Here is a 26,014-nt window from a genome sequence, read left to right as displayed (position 1 = left end):
TAATTTTAGATTTTTTTAAGTACTATTTCATTACACATTTTACTTTATTTATAATTTTCCGATAGGTGAAATTCATCAAAAACTACAATGTGAGACTCATTCTACATTTATAATATCTCCTGTAGGCAATTGCCCATTTATACTCGTATTAATGAGTGTACGTTCATATAGTAATGAGCTCATTTATGCAACTGATAGAATTGTTATAAACTTCACTTCATAATATATCACACAAAAAAGTTATATATATAATTGATATATTAAATCATTTATATACAATTACATATTTAATTAATAAAAACAAAGATACCGTTGTAGAGAACCGTTCTCAGTACCATTGTTTACAGCTCAGCTGTTTTTTGTTTACATTTTAGATATAAGACATATCAATTCAATTTTAGCAATTTCCCTTGTGGGAAATTTATTTTTATGGCTTACATTCCACACTTTTGATCTAAAATGAGCTGATTTATTGTAAATGAGCTCATTTAAATGAAAAATTTTTGTATAGTAAATCATACTCACTAGTTATTATAATGAGCAAAACCGCCTAAATGAGACAGAGTGAATATGCTATTAAGCCAACTAAAGCCAACCTGCTAGGAATGTAAAATACACAAATTCTAAAGATCAAAAGCTAAACCTCCATTCCAATAATAAAGGAAAAGACAGATATTTGAATATAGAAGTTTTAGTATGCAGACAATATCTATGCTTAAACAATTTATTGCACTGAAATAAATTTATATATAGTTTTTTTTAATGTATCTCAATCTCAAAGTTTTTATATATGTAATAATGTATTATAATACAATTTTTTGCAGTGTATTTTGCCAACATAATAGAAAGCATAACACATAATAAAAGATTGGCAACGCAGGTAAACGTAAGCGAAATGTCAAAATGTATTTGTCATACATTTTTTTACATGGAATTATTTTAGTTCCGTGATGGCTGCTGTGTGCAGGCTTTCAAGTCGATTTTTAGTTTTATCGAAAAATTCGGTTCATATCAGAAATTTTAGTAATTATAGAAATCTAAACAGTGCAAGACAAAACAATGTGAAATTATTTAGTATAATTGGTGGCGGCGTTGCCGCATTTGTGTGTGCAAATTTATTGAAAACAAATACAGTGCATGCTTCGTCAATGAGCAAAATCGAACGAATGCGAAAGGTGAGTTCAGTTTGTTGCTGCAATTTATTATTATTATCTTTTATATGCAATATGGGAATTACTCTTAATATACAAATAAATGAATTTCTAAATAAATAATAACACCCAATATGGTCAAATGAATGAAAACTCCAATTTGCTATACATTTTTTTTCATTCTATTTTTAGTTATCTTCTTATCATTCATTTGACATTTGTTTACGTTGTTTGGTTCTGCTTTTACGTTGTTTTGTTGTTGATAAAATCAGATCTTCACGTGTATTTTGTTTTTGTTTTGAATATTGAAATTCGTAAATGTTATTATTTTACCGGTTAAAACTGGAAATTAACGTAAAAGAGGTGAATGAATTGTTTTTTTTTTTGACACCAGAAAAGTCAACGTTTTTTTGAGACATCATTAACTTTAAAAAAAAATAGTTGCTACAAAATATTGATTTTGCCTTTGAATTTTTTACATGCAAAATATAATATTATTATTATTACAAGTTCAATTATTACTTTTATACATATACATACTTTTATACATTTTTGAATTAACATTGTTGCTTCTTGTTCTTGTTGCTCTAATCAGCCCTACACCTTAATGTATACATCACATAGTGAAAAAAGAAATTATAAGTAAATTTCAAAAAATATTAGATTTGTAAAGATCTGAAAAGAATTCTTATATCATTAGCCTCAATCAAATACTACAATATATATATATATATGTATGTGTGTTAAAATATTATGTTTAGGCTAGTTGAGTCAGTGCACTTGAGCACTTCTACTCTCTATTAACTGAGAGGTTTCTTCATAACCCCTCTCTACGCCTTGACTGGATTATTGTTTACTCTTCATCTGACTAAGCAATAATTGACCTCAGATCTGTTGTAAAATATAACACAATTCATTCGAAATGATTTACGTTCATATATAGTCATGTTATTATTAACACCAAGTAAAACTAAGCTATACATTTGGTGACTTCATCAACAAAGATAAAGACAAAGATATTACGTGAAGAAAATAGGTGATTATCGATACCGTGCGTCGTCTCTGTTATTTCTTTTAAGATCTGTAAATTTCTCTTTAGTTAATTTCACAATTATACAATTTAAAAAATTATCATACAGTTATATACAATAATAAAAAGATTACCCTCTGTACTTGAGTGTATCAAAACGCGAAACATCACAACTCTGCAACGTTCGTTGTTGTGTGATACATTAGATCAGAGCTGTCCAAAACACGGCCCAAAGGCCTCATGCAGCCCACGACTAATATTTATGCGGCCCGCGACATGTTTCTAATCTATCACAATTAGGTAAATTTTTCTATATTATATTTTAATAATACTACATTATTTTATTTTAATGGTATCCCAAATAAATGAATTAAAATATATTAAATAATTTATTATGTTTTACCTTAATTTACATAATTGACCAAAACTTTAGTATATATTTCTTTGAACAATTGGTTCAAAAAACTCGCCTTCAGTGCCGTAAGTCAATAATACATGAAAAATAAAATACTTTTCGTATGACAACAACTTATATTAATAATGTTGATTTTGATAATATTGGAAAAGATAAATCAATGATGAATTAATAAAGCTAAATTTAACATTATCAGTGATTTGTATCGGTCTGCGATCTTATCTGGTTTGGACATTGTTGCATTAGATCATACATCAAATATTGATTTATTTTTTTAATATCTGTGTAGTTAGTTATACAATACAAACCATTAAATAGTTTTCTGTGACTTTGAAATATCCTTTTCGAAAAAAGGTAGAGCAAACAGGAAGACTTTAAAACTGTTATACTATCAGATAACAACATATATCATTGGTTCATATCTTAGTTATCCTACAAGATTAGAAATAAAAAGTATTGCCGTAATAATCAATTCATTCTTTTGAAACTTTATGAATTAAAACTGAAAAATGAACAATAATATGCTAGCATATATGGACCTAAATTGAGGTGTCTTCCTTATAAATATTATTGCAAGAACGGTTTAATACGAAAGTACAAGGCGCAAAGCATAGGGGAAATTACACAGATTTGCACGGTTTCAAAAATAAATTTTATATATCAGTTAAAACATTTTGGTTGAAGTTTTACTAAGTTTAAAAAAACTTCCTTTTGTTCCATGCTTATTTTTAACACCAATAACAAAAACAACCTATATCTTAACTTTTATTAGATTGACACCTAACTTCCTAATTTTGAGAATATATCAGTAAAGTAGGTATGTATCTTACTGATTCATCGAATAGATGATCTGACTATAAGTAGCTATATTTAAAATATATATATATTTTCGATCTACTCATTACCTACATCTATATACGAGCTTTATCAGAATAAAAATTCAATATGGATCTTAGCGTTCCAAAGCCTGTTCCACTGATAAAGATTTGAAAATTAGAGTTTCAGAATATATTAAGACTAAGTAATGGTCTAAACCTTTATTCTGATAAACTACAAATTATCATCAATCACATCACACTTCACCGAATGTAATAACTGTTTTTTTTTTTTGTTAATCTTTGATTCTTAAAGTGTACTATAACATTATGTATCTGTGCAAGTGCGCCGATACAAATATCTTCTTTCTACTAGATTGCTAAGGTTACTAGGACTATATTCAGAATAAATTCAATTTTTTGCTACTTCTAGGTCCTATTGCCATTGCTTAACTATAAAACATTCACATTAAACTGGGAATAATTCACATTATTTCGTACACTTTTTCTATTTAGATAACTAATAGTATATATTTTTTTTCTCTTACCATACCTAGTAAGTATTTCTCAATGTTTTATAGATGTTCACGATAGCAACACTTACGTTACTCGATTAAATTTCAAGACCATTGGTTGTCAGCGTCTTGCTCTTTATTATAAGTTAAGAATAATTTAAGGCCACCACAATTAATGAAGTAAAATAATGTGCCACCACTAATCCTAAGTGGATAAGGATAACCGTGATGTAGGTTAGTAGTGAAAGCTAGTATGCCTAGTTTTATACCTCAAAACAGTATACAAATCAATGTCATTGCATAATTCGAATTATATATCCATATATATTACGTATATCATTCTGTTACTTCCAAAAACACAAAATATTAATGAATGTTTATATATTGAAATATATATATTCAAATAATTAAATTAAAAGCATATTGTCTTCGACTGAATACAAAAATATTTCTGTGAAAAATATCATTCATCTTTGAGAATACTTCCTTCAATCCACGTTCTCATCTCTCAAAGAGATGTTATTGTTATAATAGTTATTATGACGTTCTTAAGATTCTATGAAATTATAACTCACAAGTGTATAAACGATATTAAAATTAAAATAAATTGTAAGTAATAACAATAAATTTGACATTTAACGCCAGTCTTTGCATTTAGTGTCATTTTTCGGCTCACCCATATCAATAACATTGTACCTTACTTTAATCGAACAAATTGTTGAATAACTCAATCTGAGGCAAAAATCTTAACGATGATCAAATCTCTATTCTCTGCATTTTATTTATTTTTTTTATTTGAGACCAATAATTCTTTTGCCTGGTATTAAATTACCCATAACAATGGATGTGGTATGAGACCGCACACACTCGCACGCGCTGCGTTGCCTTTTACTACCATTGAAATGGTCTATTGAACTTGGCCCCGTCCCAATCAGAGCACAGTTGTCTGGGGACATGTCTGCAGGCTATAAAAATATAAAATTATTTCATTATCGTTTTTCATATAAATTTGGTATTCTACCACCTAATCTCGGTGATAATTCTTCATAAATGACTGACATCATCCTTTTTTAGCGTCATCGCACAGGCATCGACGATTTTATGCAGATACTGTTGTAGGTGGCAATTAAATTTCGAAGTCATTCATCATTTATTTATTTATTTCTTCTCTTTTCCACTCGATAATATGTGTTATTTATTTGGAAACAGTCATATCTTGTATAATGGCATTGCTGCTGCTTGATCCAATAAATAAAACACGTCCAACCGCGTATCCATTGTAAATCAGTCATGATATAATGTAATTGCATACAAAATATCAAAATGATATGATTAAATAGATAAGTTTATTTTTATTATAATTTCAAGCATTTTTGAAACATAAATAAAGTTTGCTGTCAAACAGTGTGCGATGGCGTGGGAGTTTTCACTACTACTGCGGTGTTAAGTGGTTTCCATCTACCGTAGGCCTTGCGGCTGAGCAACAAATACTTTGCTGTATTTTAATTGGATTCGATTATTATGTAATTTTTTATTTTCTGTGGATTTAAATAAATTATCAATAAAGTCAAATAAATTTTAAAAAATCAAAGTCAAGTTTAATCAATAAAAAAACGTTGTGTTGTGAATGCTGTAACACAATACTTTAAATGTTTAAAATATTCGTTCTTTGCAACTTTATCTGTTAAAATTTCTTTTATAAAACACACAGAATTTCCAACTATACTTTTTAACTAATAATTTATTTTTATTTAAATTAGCCTCCATTCCATTTAAATTAGCTACATATGATACATATGGCAACGCTTAATTCATTTATACTAACCAATTTTAAATTAGCTTTCAACATTTTGCAGATTTGTATTCTCTGCATTAATCATCTGCAAACACTAGTAGTTGTCTAATAGTACATTCACACTGTCTCATTAAGACATTTGCTCATTTACATTAATAAGGAAACATTCACATTATAACGAGCTCATTTATGCAGCTTATAGAACTTTTATAAACTTCATTTAATATCATATCACATAAAAAAAATAAATATATAATTGACATATTAAATCCTGCCATAGATTGACTTCTACTTTTAGTAAACTGCATTTGGTTTACACCGCCTGTTAAATGACGGTTTTTAGTGATCCAGAATGGTAATAAATTTGCCTGCACAACACATACCTGGTGTTTCATCACAATATGTTACGTACAATTTTTAACCATTTTTCCAATAGTTACACTTGGATGAACACTGTAATTGTAAAGGGGATTCTAATTGAAACCACATAAATTCAAATCAGCATGTATTCTTCGTCTTGTCTGTGTACTGCGAATTCGATTCCTTTTCTGCCTTGGTTGCCTCTGTTCACTCGTTTCTAATGATCGAGCAAGAGCAGTGTGAACTCGACCTCTTTCTTGCCTAGTTTGTCTCTGCTCACTTGTTTCTAATGATCGAGCAAGAGCAGTCTGAACTCGATCTCTTTCTTGCCTAGCCTGTCTCTGCGCACTTTTTCTAATGATCGTTATTCTCTTCTTCTTTTTACTTGATTTGTAGTTCGACCAATAGAACTTCGCTTTGGTGCCATATTTTAAATTTTAAAATTAATTTGGATTTTGGATTTTTCCAATATTTTATAATATAAAAACCTTCCCGGGGATATGACTAATAATTTCCCAAATTTTGAATCCATCAAATACAGACAAACACACATTCATTTTTATATATATATATTACATATTTAATTAGTAAAAACAAAAATTGTATTAAATATTTACTTCCTCAGCGCCTTTGTTTACAGCTCAGCTGTTGTTTGTTTACATTTTACATATAAAACATATGACACATATTTCAAATTTTGGTAATTTCCCTTGTGGGAATATTATTTTTAAGGGTTGCATTCGACAATTTCTGCCTTAAATAAGCTGATTTATTGATCATGATCTCAGTTATATGAAAGATTTTTGTATGGTAAATCGTCCTTATTAGTGGTTATAGAGCAAAACCGCCTTAATGAGACAGTGTAAATGTGCTATAAGTTTCAAAAATAAAATAAAATTATGGAAGAATTGTTACTAGGAATATGATACTTACGCATTACATCAACTATCTTGAAATGTTTAACATGATATAGCAATTCTTGAATGTCGGTAATTAATTAAAATCATATGAAGACAAATCTGATAAATTTGATGTATTAAATATATATCCGCCATATAAAAACATTTACCACGATGTAGCAGTTTATGGTGTTAGAGAAACTAATGCTTTTTCGTGCTATGTACTTACGACTTACGATAGGTACGTTGGCTCATTATCAGGTTACAAAGTCCACGCATAATTTATCTACAAACTTAATGGTCTACAATGATTATTGTATGTACATCTATTTATATTTAAAACACTACAAAAACAGTTAAGTAATAATCTAAAATTGCGGATGAAATTCCAAGTAAACAACGTATAATAATCAAAGAAAATAGTAGGCTTGTTTGAGTTACAAAAGTTTTTCGGATGTACAATCATTTTCAAACAACCTCTCCGAAGATTCTTAGCTTATTTCAATATTATATTTTTACACCCACAACTTGTCACCTCAAACAATCTTTAATTGGAATGTATAAAATTATTTTTGAAAAAATAACTATTTTTGAAAAAATAGTTTAGCGATCTCGACCCAAAACTAACCTACGTCCAAAAAATCCATAAGTCTTTGATAGTGATATACTTACATTAAGACCGAAAAGTTTTCGGAAATTCTCATTTAAAATTCGCGCGCTGTATATTTTTCGATATTTTAAGTTTATGTAGTTTGGCAGCAATGTCCTTAATTACTATGCCAAAAATGAGCGCGATCTGTCAGACAGTTCGTTTACGGCAGCTGTTGAAACCAGTTCACCTCAGTAGTGCGTTGCGAAAAAAACAATGGAAAAAAATATTGGACAAAGAGTTTGCATCAAATTTTGTGTTTCGAACGAAATTTCGTGTGCAGAATCGTTGCGAATGCTACAAAAGGCTTATGGGGAATCAGTTTTATCGAAAACTCAAGTTTATGAGTGGTACAAAGCCTTTCAGGACGGTCGTACGACCGTCGAAGACATTTCGCAACGCACTACTGAGGGGAACTGGTTTCAACAGCTGCCGTAAACGAACTGTCTGACAGATCGCGCTCATTTTTGGCATAGTAATTAAGGACAGTGCTGCCAAACTACATAAACTTAAAATATCGAAAAATATACAGCGCGCGAATTTTAAATGAGAATTTCCGAAAACTTTTCAGTCTTAATGTATATCGCTATATTAGTTGTGCCGTAATAAAATTTATTGATGTTAAATACTTAACATTTACAAATAGTGAGAATCGGAAAAATCTCTTCAATTTTGAATTTGGACGCAAAAGTACGAAAAATATATTAGGCAAAAATATTGAGCTTTTCTTTGTGTGTAAGCTGTTCAGTGGTCGGATTGAATTTGTGTGTTTACATTTCCATGTCGTTTGCATTGTATGTTATGGTACAACTAATAACGTTTTACGTATTTTCAAGATATATACGACTTATGCAGAGAAATGAGAATAAAGAAGATTTTACAATATCTCTTACGTTTATATCATGTGTTGTTACGATTACACCTATTATTATTGATACTGCACAACTTAGGAAGTAAAAAGATGTCTTCAGAACAACAATTCAAGTACTGCCTATATTCGAAAAAACGGTTGACATTCTACAATCATACATAGAAGTATTGCTTCGTTTGGTATCGCTAAGAACATATAGATCTATGTTTGGCTTATATCTAGACAGACCAATCAATATTCTAAACATAAACTAGCCATATCAGATTTTTCTATAGCTACGATTAATTCGACTATAACTGCATTCATATTTATTGTTTCTTTTGGCATGATAAACAATTTCAATATCAGGTCGCCATCTCATTCAACTTGGTAATAGTTATGCCTTCAGTCGTGTTGTATAGAATAGTTTGGCTTTAATGTTAAATGTTAAATTTTCGGCTATGAGGATATTTTCATCTAAGTAATAAGTTAATGTAATGTGTCTTTTTAAGATCAATAATGGCTGCTGGATATATGGTACTTACTTCAACTTTTTTATTAATAATTTATACGATTACATTAAATAAAAAATCTTTAAATTATTCTATATTATTAAATTATATTCTGTTTTACTAAACAGAAAATTTTAAATGTAATAATTTACTCTATTTTTTCATGGAACTTTATAATGAATATCAGACATTCTTCTAAAGATCTTTACGCTCAAATAAATTTTTGCTGATTTTTTTTTTTTGTGAATTCAAATTCCAAATACTTATTGATTATTTGATTGTTTATTATGCGCTTGTACCAATAATATTCAATCGGTATGGTTGATTTTATTATCATAAAGCTTCCTTTTCAGCCTAAGAAGTACATAACCGCAGTTTTCTTACCACACATCTAGATTTAGAATAAAATTTTTAAATACTATGTTCACAGTTAATAAAGAAGATTATCATTTTGAGATTTTTATTTGGTATACCTATCATTGTTTAGAGCATACCATAACAAATTGTCTTAATCTCGATATGGTTAAACAATTGAAGAGAAATTACACCATTTCTTCAACTTGGCTTTTGTAATTCTAGTTAACTAATTATTCAGCCTAGATATCATCGGCTACGGATCTATAAAAACTGCCAAAAGTTCAATCCAGAATCCCTATCATCATATATTATACGAGTATTTCAATAATTTTGAACAACCTCCATTGTTATAATTGGAGGTTGTTAAATCAATCAAATTGTAAAAATTTCTGACTAAGGGAAATTGTATAATCCATTATTATCATGTATTCAAAGTAATTGGCCCTCAGAAAAAAAAATTTTAACAGCATTTTTTACTGCTTTACTATATTTACAGAATAAATAATATTTATTTTATGACATATTTTATTTATATCCATTTTCCTTAAATATTAATCATTTTCCTTTAAACGGTTCTCCTTTAAATAATTAAAAATACTTATAAATGATTTAAATGCCATCAACTAAAATTAATGTTCTTAAATTATATTCATATAAAGTTTAAAAGAAATTAATAATTTATTTACTTAATTTAAGCGTGAAGATGACAAAACCATAAAATTAACACCACGCGAACGAAGATTTATCAAATTTGCTTCAGCTGAATATAATGGACAGCTTTATATGACACCGCAGGATTTTTTGGACTCAGTTGTGGAACAAGAACCCAGACGTATGTGTAAACAGTTTTTATTCTTCATATGTTAGTATTGTTAATTTTTTCTTTTGTATATGACGATAGCACGCCTTAAGCGTCGATCAATAATGACTAATGACTTAAATCGTATTAAAGACACAACACCAGCATTGAAGAAAGGTTCAGCTCGTATGTTTAGAACTCTCAGAGATAATGGTAAGTACATAGTTGATAATATTTAGAATCATCCATTTAATAAAAGTAAATGTAAAAATCACTTGTGATTAAAATCTTGATCAAATTTTTGTTGCAATATATTACACTATATAAAAGAATCACTATTTTTACTCTATATAATCTATACTAAAAAATCCAAATTTAACGTATGATTATGGTGCTAAATCAGGACCTAAAAATAAACGTATATAATTACTTTTAAAAATGTTCGGTTTATGATACAATATATTTTAACTATATACGGAGTTGCAAGAAGCCATCTAAAAGTAAACAATTAAAATGCAATTATGCAAAAAAAAAATTTAATAGATGAAATAAACAATATAAAAACGTGATATGTTAATATGAGACAGTGTAAAGGTTTCAGTTTGATTCGATTCAAATTGGACAATTTTGGTATTTAGAGTATCTGGATGTATACTTGTAGATATTTGTATATTAAACCTTCATGAAAATGGTTTTTCAAGTTATTTGTAACACAATGAAGCAAACTTTAGAAACGATATAAAAGTGTATACTCTTGATCACCTTAACGGGATACATGTTGTTGTTGTTGTAACTCACTGGGACCTGTAAGCGGATAGTATGTTGGGATATTCAAGACGATTACATGGGTGAGGAAGTGGAGAGATAATACTTGGTGGTCATGGAAGGGAAATGAGGATAAGGGTTCGATTGGGTAGGTGGTATTTAATTGAACATTTTAACCAGGGTTCAGACGGAGAAACCTGGCCACTTCAATGGAGCGAGTGCAAATGTTAATTGGACGCAGAGTTGTGTGCGTTGTAGGAAATGGTATACATCAATCTATTTGACGCTTTATTAGTTTCTTAGTTTTCAAGATAATCGAATTATATTAATGAAATCTTTAAGAACGGGTCTGAGATATATGAAATAGGTAAAAGCAATTCAATTAGAATACATTCACCTCTCACTTGAATTGTTTAATTTGAACTGCTTCCTTAAAGATTAGAAGAATCATTTATAAAAATATTAATATTAGTTCTTCAGTGATTTCATCATTTTTATCTTACCAAACACACTCCTTCATTTAAGGTTTATTGTTATTGTAAATAATTAATTAAAACAACTAATTTTTGTTAAAAATATTAAAAGAAATAAAATCTAAATTTTATTTTAATTTATATACGATATTAATATTTATTATTCTTATTTCAGGCATTATTTCATACACCGAATATTTATTTCTTTTATCTGTGCTAACAAGTAAGTATATAACTCAGTATATAATAAAATTTAATACATATAATAATTTATATTATAATTAAGTAATAATGAATTGTAATAATAAATAAATAAATAAATATAATGATTCTATTAACAATTTTAAAACATTAAATAAATATATTTTTTTTTTGTCATTATAGAACCAATTTCCGGATTTCGCATAGCTTTTAATATGTTTGATACTGATGGAAATCAAAGAGTCGATAAAAAGGAATTTTTAGTGGTATGTAAATAGTAATTTCAAAAAATAGTTTAGAACTACAAAACTATTGGAACAACATAAAGAACTAGTGAGGATCATCAATGACTCAATAAACCGCAGTAAAGTCCCCAATAATTTTTTTATTTTGATTTTAAGTTAATTATGTAAAAAAATATTAGGTATTTTTAATGTTTATTTATTTTTTTATTTAATTTTTCCATATACCATAAAATTTAATTTAATTTTTTATAATTTCTTTTTAAACTTTTTTTGTAGTTAAAACATATTTTCGGTGGTTCATTTAACGAAAGAAATTTGGATGAAGACACACGCCAAGTTGTAAGCATTTTTTTTTTTTTACTTTTTTTTTAATTTCTAACTGTATGTCTTTATTACCGTAAGTCTTTTTAAAGCAGCGACTCGAATTAGTATATATTTATACACAATAATACTACTAATTCAAATTTAAATGAATTTATTTTAATATGTAAAGTATATGTTGTATATAACTATAAATAATTAAAATTTAGGAAGATTCGAATAGCAAAGAAATGTATATTTAATTTATTTTATTGTTTTTATATTATTTAATACTTATTATTATTATATAAAATATTTAGTATAATTTAATGCATTTAGTATATTAATGTACACTTAAGTGTCGGTAGATACCCTTTCGCCTCACATAATTATTAATGTTGTTAATAGTCCGTTCCTCTCGAAAAACTCCACTTAGGAGAGAAGGGCAGGAGTAAGTAAGTACGTAAAAGAGTAGACTGGTTTAAACTGGTTAGCCGGTACATTAAAAATCATTATCATTGTAATCGTTTGTATACTTTACTATCTGTTACTTAATTTACAAATAAGAAAATGTTTCTGTCGGTTTCCATATTTCTTTGTAACTTTATTTGCGATTAGTAGTCCTGATTCTGTCTCTAGGTTTGCAGATAATCCTGAGAAATGAACATCCAGTAAAAATTGTATCTTTTCCTCTTCACCTTCGGTGGAGTTACCATCTTCTCGCTTAATATTGGTGGAATTGGCGCTGTTGCCTTTTGAAAGCAACTTTGTATTCTGTAATCAGACATAGAAGGTTCACTGGATACTCTCCAGTTTTTGACAAACTCACAACCGCGAGTATTTCCTATAGTAATACCTTGGACCTCTTTGCGTGAGTTAGTTGCAAATGTTGGTGAATTGCCTACATTAAGTATTGTTAATTTCTTACTAGTTATAAATTCAAAAAGGTACTCACCTCTTGTGTTGATGTTTATACTTTTCGTTGTGCGCTTTGGAGTCGCAACCAAGTATGAGTGGCATTTTCATATTCTTTCAGTAGCCCACCAGTTTATCGACCTCTACAGATGGTATCTGAGTGTCGTCTCCTGGTAGATAGCCTGTAGCTACGAGAGAGAGAGATCTAAGGCATCAATGTCCTCACTTCCGTGAGGTTTCACACTGCTTTCGTTAATCTCATGTCTGGCCGCCTCCTCTACTTGTTCCGCAACGGCTGCTGATAGCGTTCCCTCAGCTGGTGTGGTTGCCCCAGCCGAGTTACTTCCCTCTTTGTTCACCCGCCCCTTATGTAAGTGGACCGAGACGGAGCTGAACCTGTAAAAGACCCTACAGCCGTTGGTTTTAATGGCCTCCTGCGACAGGCTGTCAATCCCAATCGTCAGAAGTTTTCCATTTTTCACATCCTTGCCGCTAATTACTCTCCATAGCTGAGTATGCAGACCCTCATTCTGCGTGATGAGTAGTTTTAACAGCTTTTCCGTATCAACACCTTTGGCTCTCGGAAGGTAGACCGTCATCATGTATATACTCGGTATGTTGTCCCCGGTACACGTGGTGAGTTCAACACCAGCCCATCCGTCCAGCTCAGGTGCCGCCCTGTGAACGAATTTCGCCGCTTCTTCATCTACACAGTCAATTAGTATGAGTCCTGACCGAAAGTGTATTCCGCTGAATCTTAGCTTGGAATCCCATCCCTTATACATCTTCTCAATGAGGAGTTCTTCGATCTTTCCTTGTTCGTCTCTCGAGAGAGTTGCCTCCGGGTAAAACTTGGGAAGGATGACTATTCTTAAGCTATTGGCTACACTATCATAGCTACTGCCCGATAATGTTTTTCTCGGTTGTTTTGGTGCAGCCATTTCCGTTATATTTTTCACTGGCAGAGGTTTGTCATTCCCTCTGCTCTTTTTAGCCGATTGGACATCGATCGGATTAATTTCTTGGGCAGGCCTCTTCTTAGAGTCTTGACTACCTTTTGACCGATTCAGCGCCTTTTCCTTTGCCGCGGCAGGCGTTAAGCCTTCCTTGAGGTAGCGCAAATACCATTTGGTACCCGCACCACTCAAGCCAGTCGTTTTCCTGACTTCGCGTAAGCTTTGGCCTGAAGTCAGTCCAGTACTTGTCGAGGGCTGTGGTAGTGTTTCGACGGTTGCATTTTTCGGTGCAACTTTCGAGCCCACAGTTTCTTGACTTTCCTTCCATAACGGAATTCCCGTTTTGGATTCAAACAGCAAAGAACTAGTTATGTTCCTAGGCTCTTCACCCACTTTCCACAAGTGTGCCTGGCGATCGGTATGTTGGATATCAAACTCCATCCAATCAGCCAGGCTAGTTGCAGTATGTGTTCCTGCTAGTTTTTTTATAATATTATTTTTTTGTTCCATATAGGTCCCACGAGTGTGGGGGAAAATAGGTCCGCCGTATCATAGCCCCCGGTAACACGGTAAGCCCACAGTTACTCACTGAGGCGGGCAGGTATCAGTGAGGTGCGACGCTAAAATACAGTCTGTTACCCCCGACTGCAAACAAGTCCGATGAACACGCGCAATTCCGGATTGGGGGAAAATGGTAATGGAGAAGAATTAGGAAAGGATGTTGGAGTGATTGCAGTTAGGAATTTTAGGAATCGGAGGGGTACAGGTATGGCTCGCATTAGCCGCTAAAAGCGTTACCAGGGATCACCACGTGGAGGCCCTCCTTTCGGAGGGGGTGAGTACTTGGGATTAGTCTCACCTGCGAGTCCGTCTAGTGAAATACTAGGATCCCCATATATATATAATATTATTTATAAAAATATTTATTTATGGTAACAATCGTTGTAGTATAATAATATACTTTTAAGTAGCAATGAACTATTATTTCCGCTACTAGTAACAAATATTTTAACTATACGTTTAGTTTTAGTTTTTTTGTGATTGATTAATTTATCCCAATTAACTAAACTATCGTAAATTCCGTACGAGTGTGAGGATTCTCTCGAAAAAAGTATGATAGAAATAATAGTTGTACTAAAATATCACACATGTGACATAAAACGATTTTCTATCGTAATTTTTATGATAATTTCTCTCATGAATTTATTATCACTTTTCGTTAGAAAAAGTATCGTAAAAACAGCTTATCGCGACTGTGTTAATTGGGCTCCTACATTATAACGTCTTCTTTGTAAAATGTTGCTTGATACCACACATTTAATAGATCATATTCTATTAAATCTTATATACAAAAATATTAAGGGTTATTTATTTACTTTGCAAAATTCATATATTTTATATAATCGGATTATTGTTTTATGTATTTTTACGAGTTTATTTAAAACGTTATTATTTAGCTCTTTAGCTTATATTCACCAGAGGCTAAGGCAAGGTTATTAAAAATGCAAAAAGAGGAAAAAAAAGTTGAGAAACCAAAACCGAAACCTAAAAATTTATTTGTAAGTTTTTTAAATTAAAAACAAATTGTTAGATTTAAAAAAATTAATGTTATTCTTGTTTTGTTTGATTGGCTTTTATGTATGTGAATATACGTATTAATTGTTTATAGTTATTTTGTTTAATGATTTTAAATTGATTTATTTTTAATGCTTACACAAAGCTTACTCTGCAAGCCTCTTGAAATGTGCCTTTCTTGCTTCAAAGTTCAATAGTTTATAAGATATTAAATTTTTTTATAAAATAATAATCTTATAATACTATACTACATGATATTAATTCTCAACTCTTCAATTGAAATGTGTTATAGATCTAATTGAGAGTAAAAATATCATTAAAAAAATTTAATTCGTTAATGTTTTGTTTGTTTTTTTTTTTATTTAATTACGTTTTAAACAATTTTCAGAGTTTTTTTATATTAATTTTACTTATTTTATATATATTTTTAAATGCTGCTATTTTTCTTATAACCTATTTTCTATTGACGGTTTAAAATGGATAATATTAAATTATAAGCACTATTTTTTTATTTTCGTTATATCATTTTTCATTTACTAGATATAATAAAATTAAAAAAGAATATCTATTTAGTCGCTTTAACTATCGTCACAACACCATTTGGAAGTTATTGCTATAGTCAGGAATTTAACTTACCATGTTTAATAATAGATTGTGCAATTTGCTATTTTACTTAATTTGATCTATAAAGATTTTTCATATTTATAGTCGAACGTAAATAGTCAGTTGTGACTTCTGTAACGGATCGATACATTGGGTCGATCTATTGAGCTATATTACGACTTTTATCAGAAAAACATAATTTCCTAGTGACTGTAATTTTTTTTTCTTTTGAAATCGATGCACTACTCTATTTCTATACTTATTACAGCCTTTGTATGTCTATTCCTTTGTTGTAATCTCTGGAGTTGCGACGTCCAATGATGCAAATTTAAAGCATCATTTGGTTTCCATTGACAATTAAACTTTTGCAACCTTATTTCAAATGGTAGGATTATTGATAGATAGATCCAGCCGATAATTTTAGCAGTGACACATCAATATATAGTAGCTGCATTTCCACAGATGCACAATGCCAAAAGTTCATTCGTACATTTTTCCTCTTCATTTGGCATGCAATTAGATTTCCTTCCGAACATAACTTCTAGATATTTTATTTATCGTTAATTTTTAGTGTTTTATCTCTAAGAGTTGAATATTAAAAACTCAGAATTTATTATTTCTTAGTAAAAAGTACGATATCTATTATCTGTGGGTTCATTCCAAGTTCACACTCACAATTGCCCGCTTGTTATATTCCCTAATAAGATTACATCTTTAAATATATTATTTAGTAGTTGAAACTTATTTTTAAATGGACGACATCAGAAATTTACAAAGCTATTCCATCAACAGCTATATCCATCGATATGTATATCTTAATATATAAAAACATATATTATATGTGTGCTATATTCATTTTTGGTTAATATCCTTTTTACGCTAATTAGTTATTTTATTACTTATTTATAGTATTAGTTATTAGTACTTTCATCTTAATCTTAGGAAAGATTATTCATTGCAGCGCTTTCTTATTTTTTTTTTTGTTCTATTTTATCATTTATTTTTGTGTTCTTAGAAAAATAGTAATGAAATGCCATTTAAACTTTTATTATAAATTTTTTATTTAGTAGAATTCTTATATTTTTTTTTTTATTTAGTGTATTTTTTTTAAACCGTCAAACACATAATTATTTATATCCTTTTGTCCACTACAACACTACATAAACAAATTTTTCAATTTTTATTATAAGTTTAAATAACATCGTTTTAATATTCCCGATCCCTATGTATGGATATAGATATACTTCTTCAAACATTTTTTTATTAAAAATTGATTCACTTATTGACATTCCCAAAAACCAAAAAGTTTTATTATTCAGTTCTTAAATCTTTTTTTGTTTTTTCATTTAAGTTACTCATATTTTTTTTCAACTATGTTCCCGATAATTGTTGAATTCTAACATTATTATTTACAACTTCCAAAATCGTGACTATAAAAACAATCTCTATTAGTGTCAGCTAGACGAGCTATTAATTATTATTAAAAGGACCAAGAATCAGGTTGGCGATCCTTGAAATTATACTATCCGAGGCGACAATCTCCTGAACTAAAAAGAACAAATTAAGGCTATTGATAAACCTTATGTGCGTTGGTTCAAGACTTTGAATCTCTTTCAGTTCAATAAGAGCATAATAGAAACTGGATCCCTGTCCACAACAATTAATATTTTATCTAATATATAATATTTTATCTACATTTTTCAGAGTCTGAAGATTTCAAACTTCTTTATCCCATCTGTTGAAGATGATAACTAAGAAGGTGTCCAATTATAAATCAAAAATTAATTCCCTTTCAATGTTTCTTTTAAAATTATCATAATTAAAGTTAAGATTTTATATCCCAGAGATATAATAATTCCTAAGAACGGGTTAGTTTCTATTGGAATTATTTTAATTCCTACAGTAGTTTTAACTGGTTATCGACTCTGCAACTTAATATGCATATATTTAGTCTTTTTGAGAGTTGTCTTGTGATAATTGGTATTCCATATACTCCAATTTAAAAATTGTATGATCTATTTCTGTTCCACTATATTAGCTGTTTTGCATAATACATCTATTTATTCACTTATATCGCACCCTTTGTATTTCACAATCAAAAAATGTCTGTGAATGAACACCCTGCACTCATTTTTACAATTTTATATACTTGTATATAATATATATTTTGTGATAATATTGTTTATGCCGTCATTCATGGAGCATTTCTTAAAATTATTTCTATATATGAGTAACGTTTTTAACGTGCATGCTCATCTGTTGATGCATGACAAAAACTCTTTATACTACTAAGAAATTTAGAAGCTCTATTTAATACTGTCTACCAAGTTCAGAAATTTTTTAATTGCCAGTTTATTTCTTTAAGATTTGATGCCACATCATTAGATATAAACTCCATGCCACATAACTATTAACTCATGTCAAGTCAATTATTTATTACTGAAACTTATATCGGCTTATTAAATATATACATAATTAAATATGTTGATATATAAAATATATAAAAAAATTTACTCACATTTCAAAAATTATTGTTTTCCAACGACCTGTTGTTATCCGAGAAGAATTTACTTTCGATATATCTTTAATTACAATGGAAACCAGTTTCAAATATATACATTCTTTATGTCTTTCACTTTATCGTTATGTTCTTCTCACTGTATTGAAAGCACAATAATTTTATATTGATATATCTCCAATTAGGAAGGACTACAATGAAACGAAGTTTCAAAAATATACATTCTTTATGATGTCTTTCACTTTATTGTTATCTTCATCTCAATCTATTTGGTTGTTTATCCTTTCTATATTTTCCAATATATGTTCTAGTTTTTTCCTTTGTTATAATTTTGTTGTTTAAACTTATATAAAAATCGATATTTTCGACGAAAATATTAACATTTGACTAAATATTCCCATTTTTTATTAACCAATTCCAAAAATAATCTACCAATCCCTCCCAGATGGAACGCATATTTAGTGGTGCATGGAAGGACAAACGTGGTCAAACTAATGATACTAAAGATAAAACTAATGATGATGATACTGAAAATGATAATGATAACGATAATGAAAGTAAGAAACCAGAACAAGATGAAAAACTTAACAAAGAAAAACAAAAGAAACACGCGAAAGATAACGTTGAGGTAAAAAGCTTATTAATTAAAATTAATCAAAATTATTACTACATGTACTAATATACTATATGTCAACGTATAACTTAACATATATTTGTGTATATGTGCTATATATGTTAATAAACAATCAATAATATAACAAAATAATGGTATTCAGACCGAATACGGAGCTAGGGTCCCGTTCTAAATACCACTATGTATAATAAATATTTAATAATAAATATTACAAAATACTACACAATTTTTCCTAAGTAGGACGACTATATTGACGATGAGGAAGGTCTACAGCGAAAACATAAAGTAGACACTACACTACAAGTACATTTCTTTGGGAAGAAGGGCAATAACGATTTATATTACGATGGATTTTATAAATTTATGGATAATCTACAAACTGAAGTTTTAGAGTTAGAATTTAGTGAATTCTCAAAGGGTAACATACAAATTTCCGAACTGGATTTTGCTAAAATTCTATTACGTTACACTTATTTGGCTGCGGATGAATATGATAAATTCCTGGACCGTTTACTATCACGTATCAAAGATGAGGAACAGGGCATCACTTTTGAAGAATTTCGAGATTTCTGTAGATTCCTTAATAATTTGGACGATTTTGCAATTGCTATGCGGATGTATACCTTAGCTGATCGTGCAATCTCTAAAAGTAAAATATTTATAAGAATATTATATAAAACAAGAATTTATCTTATTTATATTTACCATTTTCAGATGATTTTTCACGTGCAGTTAAGATTTGTACCGGCTTTACTCTTTCCAAACATCTCATTGATACAGTTTTTGCTATTTTCGATGAGGATGGGGATGGTTTATTGTCATATAAGGAATTCATTGCTATTATGAAAGATCGCTTACATCGTGGTTTGAAAGTAAGAGGTTATGTCTTCGAGTACAGAGAAGATATAGATCAATATGCTAGCTCTGCTTATCCAAAATTAACGCTTTTGCGCCAACGTGTTTGTCGTCATTTAGATTATTTTTACGATGATAATTACTTTTAATTCGAATAATTTTTATTTATTTATTGCATTAAAAACACAAATTTTTCGCATAGTATGATCCAATTCAAATGACAAACATTTTTTTAGTACTACACAGTTTTTAGATTTGCATCCAATTTTTGGCACTATCCTATATCTAATAACTGTCTTATGGTATATTATTTACTATTTCAGCACCTACCGTCATTAAAATTGAATCAAACTATTAATTTAAAGAAGATGTTCCAAACTACTTCATACATTTTAGATTAGTAGCTTATACGACATAAATCACACTTACATGTATTGATATGACATATATGATAATCATTGTAGTTATATATAATATGCTTTAATTTTATTTACATATATATATATATAATAACTTTATATGCGTATTATACTTATGCTATTTTTAAGTTTCTTTTCAATTTTAATTTAAATATTTTGCTTGTTACTCTTAAATCGTTCATACACATATTATAACTTTTAATTTTGGAAATTTATATAAGCGTTGTTATATATATAAAAAAATTTTAGAATTGTTAAGAATTTAATATTTTTTATTTAATTGAAATGGACTTTTAGAGAATTTTATATTTATATTTGTATGCAAATTTGAGAACCCAAGAACTTTGTGATAATTAAAATCTATATAAAAAGTTTTTCGAATAGTATTAAATTGGAAATACAAAGAATAACTCTAAAGCTTTAACAATTTAAAAAAATTATAATAGCTGATTAGAAAATCCATAAGCTGTAGGTTATTGTTCTAATTAAAAAGCATTGGTTGTTATTAGAAAAAATAATAAAAAACTTGAAATTTGAATAAAGTTTCGTATAGCTTTAACTTGGTTCAAAATTGAAACAATTGTATAAAGACTTATACAACCAACGGATATTCCCAGAGACATCTGATGATGATAGGTATTTGGCAATATTTAAAACAGCTATACTATAATAATTTATAATTTGCTAAGTGACTTAAAAAAAAAATTAATATGGGATTTAAATCTAAATTAAATAGATTTCTTGAAAACTTATTAAATTGAATTTATTTAATCACTAACTTTTAGACGAATTTTATTTAGTCTGCTAGCATATTTTCTCATTGTCATTTAAAGATGCAGACTTACAGTTTTGGTCACAGTCACGGTGTTTTTATTCTTGATTGACAAGTTTATAAGTCTAAGTAACTGTAAAAAACTTATGGAACTAATGTAAATCAATAGAATTGACATTGACTATATAAATGCAATAATAACACATGCAAAACCTTGCCAAAATGTAATCAATTGCTTCTTCAAAAGTATCTAATAACTTAGGAAACTCATTAACATCTACAAAGCAATTTCTATACCTAAAAAAAAAATAATATATTAAATGAGTAGTAATTGAGAATGCTGATAATAATAATATTCATAACCTTCTATTTATCTTAATTGTCTACCAAATCACTTTTAATCTAATGCTGGTGTTATTGTTGTATCCCTAATAATAGTACATCTCCTATGGTAGCTAGTTTCGGTAGTTTTCCTTGAGAACGCTGAAACTTAGATAGGAATTGTAATAAATTATTTATTAATAATGCTATACAAACAGGTAATATATTACTTATTTAATAATAACCAATGAGCTTGACACTTTGGCTTTAGAGATAAGCTAAGTATTGTGATATATTGAATTATAGTGATATAAAATTTTAATGATAACGTACTTAATATGCTTTAATCTAAAAACTTTATTGTAAGCACATTGCCCTATAAAAATTTATTATTGTTCATATGAAAACTAATTAAATAACAAATCAATTTATTTTTATTTACAAGCAGCTTTTTTTTAACTGCTGAATCAAAAATTTTATTACTATTAAATTAATATAATTATTTTATACATCAAATTTACCAAATTTGTTATAATCACCTTGCCCTAAGAAATAAGTCCTCGGGTATGGAAGTAGTTGAAGTGGCATAAGGATAGAATCCTCTCCAATAAGCTAAAGTTAGCGTTTCCACATGCAAGTGTTTGGTTAATTTCAATATTGGGTATATTAATAAATTGAGTAATAATAGTCCCAATAGCTGAAGACTAGATAGTGATACAATAGATGTTCTGATATCTCTTTTTCGAGCGCCGGCAAACACAAACTACAGAAGTTATGACTGGCAGTTTTTATGTATACAAAATGTATATAAAATAAATTATAGTAATAATTTTTACTTAACTGTTTGAAAATCTCGTATTTTAAAATGAAGTTCAAATAATTTGTTCGAATTTTAAATTATTTAGTCAACATATCTTAAATCAACTTATCTTAACTTAAATGAGCCTTGTCTGTCCCCATTAGAGAAACTACGACTGATATTACCAACTGATTTAAATACTATATTTATAAAAATATATAAAAGTCCATTTTACCAAAATTGTGATCGGTTTTATGCCCCAAACATTCCAAAATTAAAGACTTATTAAATAATGTACGCAAATTATGATTTAAACTCTAAAGTTTATATATATACATCATAGTTTCATCATGCTCGCATTAAGAACAAACTTAAGATTTATATAAATTATTACTTTTACGCTTAAAATATAATTTAACATTATTTATTTCTTACATATATCCAAAAAAAAATATTCTTTATTAATTTAAAAATTGTTTTTGTTAAATTAATTTTACATGTAAGTTTCTTACATTTAATTGGATTGCTTTATTTATATTTATTAAACCATGTATCCTATATTTTTATTTGCAAAATGCGTATTCCACATAAAAAATAATAAATTTTTTTACATATTCTATAAAAATTGTTGTTTTATTATACTTTAGTTTTCATTAATATATTTGTTAATAGTTTTATTTTCGTTGTGACTAAAAATTTAATGTATATAGTGCAATAACGCAAAAAACACGATTTATTTAAAACAATATACAAAAAAAAATATAGCTTTATATGTCGCATTTGCCTCAATGCCTAATCTTTTTTTTCTATTAAAGTATTCTTTTAATCTCTATTTAATTGCCATCTCAATGTGTATACTTATTGATCTGTTATTCATTATTGAATCATCATTAAAATTATATATAATTAATCTTTTGCGTCATCATCTACATATATTTTTTTGTTTGTTTTTCTGATTTGTAATTAAAATTTAAAAAGTAACAAAACAAGGTTTAAAATTATTAAATATTCAGCAATTCGTTGCTGACATGGTTGACCTTACAAAGCCCGGCTGTCAACCTGTTCTGAACTGAACTCCGACTTTTTAATGTAATTAAATCGAGCAATATGAATTCAATTATTGTGGCTCAGCAATTTTGTTTGAAAGTAAATTTGCGCAATATAATGTCATCTAGATATCCAAACATTTAAAGGTTTGAGATTTATACTCAAATGATTTAAAAGAATTTCACCCAATTTTATTGTGGTATACTAGTTAAATCATAATTTGCCTTCCAAATAGACAATAAATAAATTGGATGATAAACTATTATACAAAGTTCTGTATCTGTATGGCACTCCATAGTATTACACACAAGTTTACCGATGATATTTTGACAAATAAATGTATACAACATTTAAAACATATATAACATACTTTTACCTCCATTTAATAGATCGATATTATTTTATATCGCCAGTAGTTAAATACGTTAGATATGTTAGAATAACATGAGGAACTAAACCTTAACAGAAGGAGCTGCACATAAAAGATGTAAAAGTAAGCATAAAATAATCTACAAAAAGAATAGTACTGAAACAGTAAGAACTATGATTAGTTAATTCAAAAAGTGTATGACTGTGGGATGCGATTTCGTTCTAATATAACAAATGAAGATTGAATATATTGGTTAACGTCATCCTTAAATTGACAAAATTCTATGTTAGAACAGTTCAAATTTGAGACTTGAATAATTAAATTCAAGAAATATTTTCAAAAACCACACGAAACAGCTGTATTGTAAGCCAAAAATTAATCTATTTATGCTTGAAAGTTTTGTTATTTACAAAATAGTTTAAACAAAACTAAGTTTAAACTAAACTATAACTCAAATTTTATACCATTAAACAATATTCAATTTTTATAATTATTATTTTTTTTTCTGTAGTCTACAACGAAAGCTGAAGGATGGGATGCATTTAAAATTTGTGTGAAACAGGATATAAGAGCATCCAGAAGCGCTCGTTAAACTGACTAGTAAAACAAGGTCTGACATTATATTTATTCTTCATAACGCTGAAAAATAAACTAAGAATGCACATAAATTAAGCCAAAAAAATCGTAATATAATCCGTTTAGTCTATTTATAAAATTTCAATAGCACTTTTAAAAAGTTATATACTCTAGCCTTCATTATTTTTTATCATTATTATTTATTATTTATTATAAAAAACTCTTTTGTAAATTAATTGAATAGAGCAAATTTTAAAATTTTGTTGTTATTATTGTTATTGTTGTTATTTTGTATGTATATTTTATTATTTTATTTAAATTAAAAATGTTTATTATTATTAAAGAAATGTAATTCAATAATTAATAAAAATCAAAATAATAAATATATTTGTTTCAATTTCGTCAACAAGAGCAGAGAAATCACAATACATATACATTTTCAAATATATTTTCTTAGAAAACATTCAAACTATATACGATTTATATCTCAAATCGGTATAAAGTTTAACGAGCGGAAAACAAATATTAAGGCCCTTAAAAGCATTATAAATGAAACGGAAAAAAATAATGGCAATAAATTAGTTATAATAAAACATCTCCATTTGCGTTGTTGATTGCCTTTTAGTTGACTTTCAACAGATAACAAATGGATGTACAATAGTATATCAGGAAATAGAAGTGCTTAAGTTTCTAAACAATTCATTAGCCAAATTTGAAATTCAAAAAATACCATCGCCTAGCTGCTGATCTTGGAACTCAATAAGTTCAAGCATCCTGTAGATACAGATATGTTGATATATTCATTCATGTTTTGAATTTCAAATATGCACTGCACCGTCTCACACACAATAAAAGCTTTTAAAATTAAAACAAAGCTTGCCAGGGTATGAGTTCAACCCTTGGTACTCGTACTTTCAGTCTCAAAAAATTATTTTCGAATAATTAAATATGAGAAATAATTCCAAAAAGGCCATTGATGATGGGTATTTGGCAGTACTCAAAACAGCTGTATAGTCATCCAAAAACTCAATTATTAAAAAATAATAAAATTTTGTTGTTGCAATTAAAACAAAAGATTATAATTTTGTCATAGATCATTTATTTTATTCCGTACCGTCTGTGAGGAATTTTTCTTTTTTTTTTGTATAGCGGTCGACACTTGAGAAATTGAAGGAATATGAAACATTCCTGCAATCTGTTGAGGTTATTTAATATTGTAGTATTCGAGTGAATGCGAAGGTATGAGAGTGATGAAATGGGTGATTGTCTTGTCAAAAGAGGAGTAACTGTATCATCCGTAATCGATTCTGAGACTTTCCCTGGACTTTCACAAAAAGTTACTCGAATGAAGTCATCCGAAAATAGTGAAAAAAGTAATTTGCGAACACTACAACCAATAGTATATCACTAAAATCAGTTGTGACCTTTTGACACTAATATCTTCGTGAAGTGAAGCTGTCTTCGTGAAGTGAAGCTGTCTTCGTGAAGTGCACATCGATAGCTGTAAGCACATTTTTCGTGAA

General features: G+C 28.6%; 2 protein-coding genes across 6 annotated transcripts; one reads left to right on the top strand and one right to left on the bottom strand.

Annotated features, from left to right (window-relative positions):
- Positions 1-942: 942 nt before the first annotated feature.
- Positions 943-24,661, top strand: LOC119674251 (calcium uptake protein 3, mitochondrial). Of its 4 annotated transcripts, XM_038085379.1 has the most exons (11): positions 943-1,175; positions 10,045-10,180; positions 10,250-10,360; positions 11,561-11,608; positions 11,770-11,852; positions 12,108-12,170; positions 15,460-15,561; positions 19,144-19,326; positions 19,573-19,981; positions 20,047-20,204; positions 24,427-24,661. In XM_038085379.1, exons 1-11 carry the CDS (start codon positions 951-953, stop codon positions 24,505-24,507), a joined length of 1,599 nt encoding a protein of 532 aa, XP_037941307.1. In that variant the 5' UTR covers positions 943-950; the 3' UTR covers positions 24,508-24,661. The 4 variants fall into 4 exon arrangements, with proteins under 4 accessions (XP_037941307.1, XP_037941308.1, XP_037941310.1 ...); XM_038085380.1 differs by lacking the exon at positions 15,460-15,561; XM_038085382.1 differs by lacking the exon at positions 19,144-19,326.
- Positions 12,214-14,914, bottom strand: LOC119674252. 2 transcript variants are annotated; one of them, XM_038085384.1, is made up of 3 exons: positions 13,087-14,914; positions 12,961-13,032; positions 12,214-12,905 (listed from the first exon to the last, which is right to left on the bottom strand). In XM_038085384.1, the coding sequence occupies exon 1, from the start codon at positions 14,510-14,512 to the stop codon at positions 13,235-13,237; it is 1,278 nt and encodes a 425-aa protein (XP_037941312.1). In that variant the 5' UTR covers positions 14,513-14,914; the 3' UTR covers positions 12,214-12,905; positions 12,961-13,032; positions 13,087-13,234. The 2 variants fall into 2 exon arrangements, with proteins under 2 accessions (XP_037941312.1, XP_037941311.1); XM_038085383.1 differs by having other exon boundaries at positions 12,214-13,032.
- Positions 24,662-26,014: the final 1,353 nt, after the last annotated feature.

This window comes from Teleopsis dalmanni, chromosome 2, assembly GCF_002237135.1.
Source record: "Teleopsis dalmanni isolate 2A chromosome 2, ASM223713v2, whole genome shotgun sequence".
NCBI lineage: Eukaryota > Metazoa > Arthropoda > Insecta > Diptera > Diopsidae > Teleopsis > Teleopsis dalmanni.
This window is presented reverse-complemented; position numbering and strand designations above follow the sequence as displayed.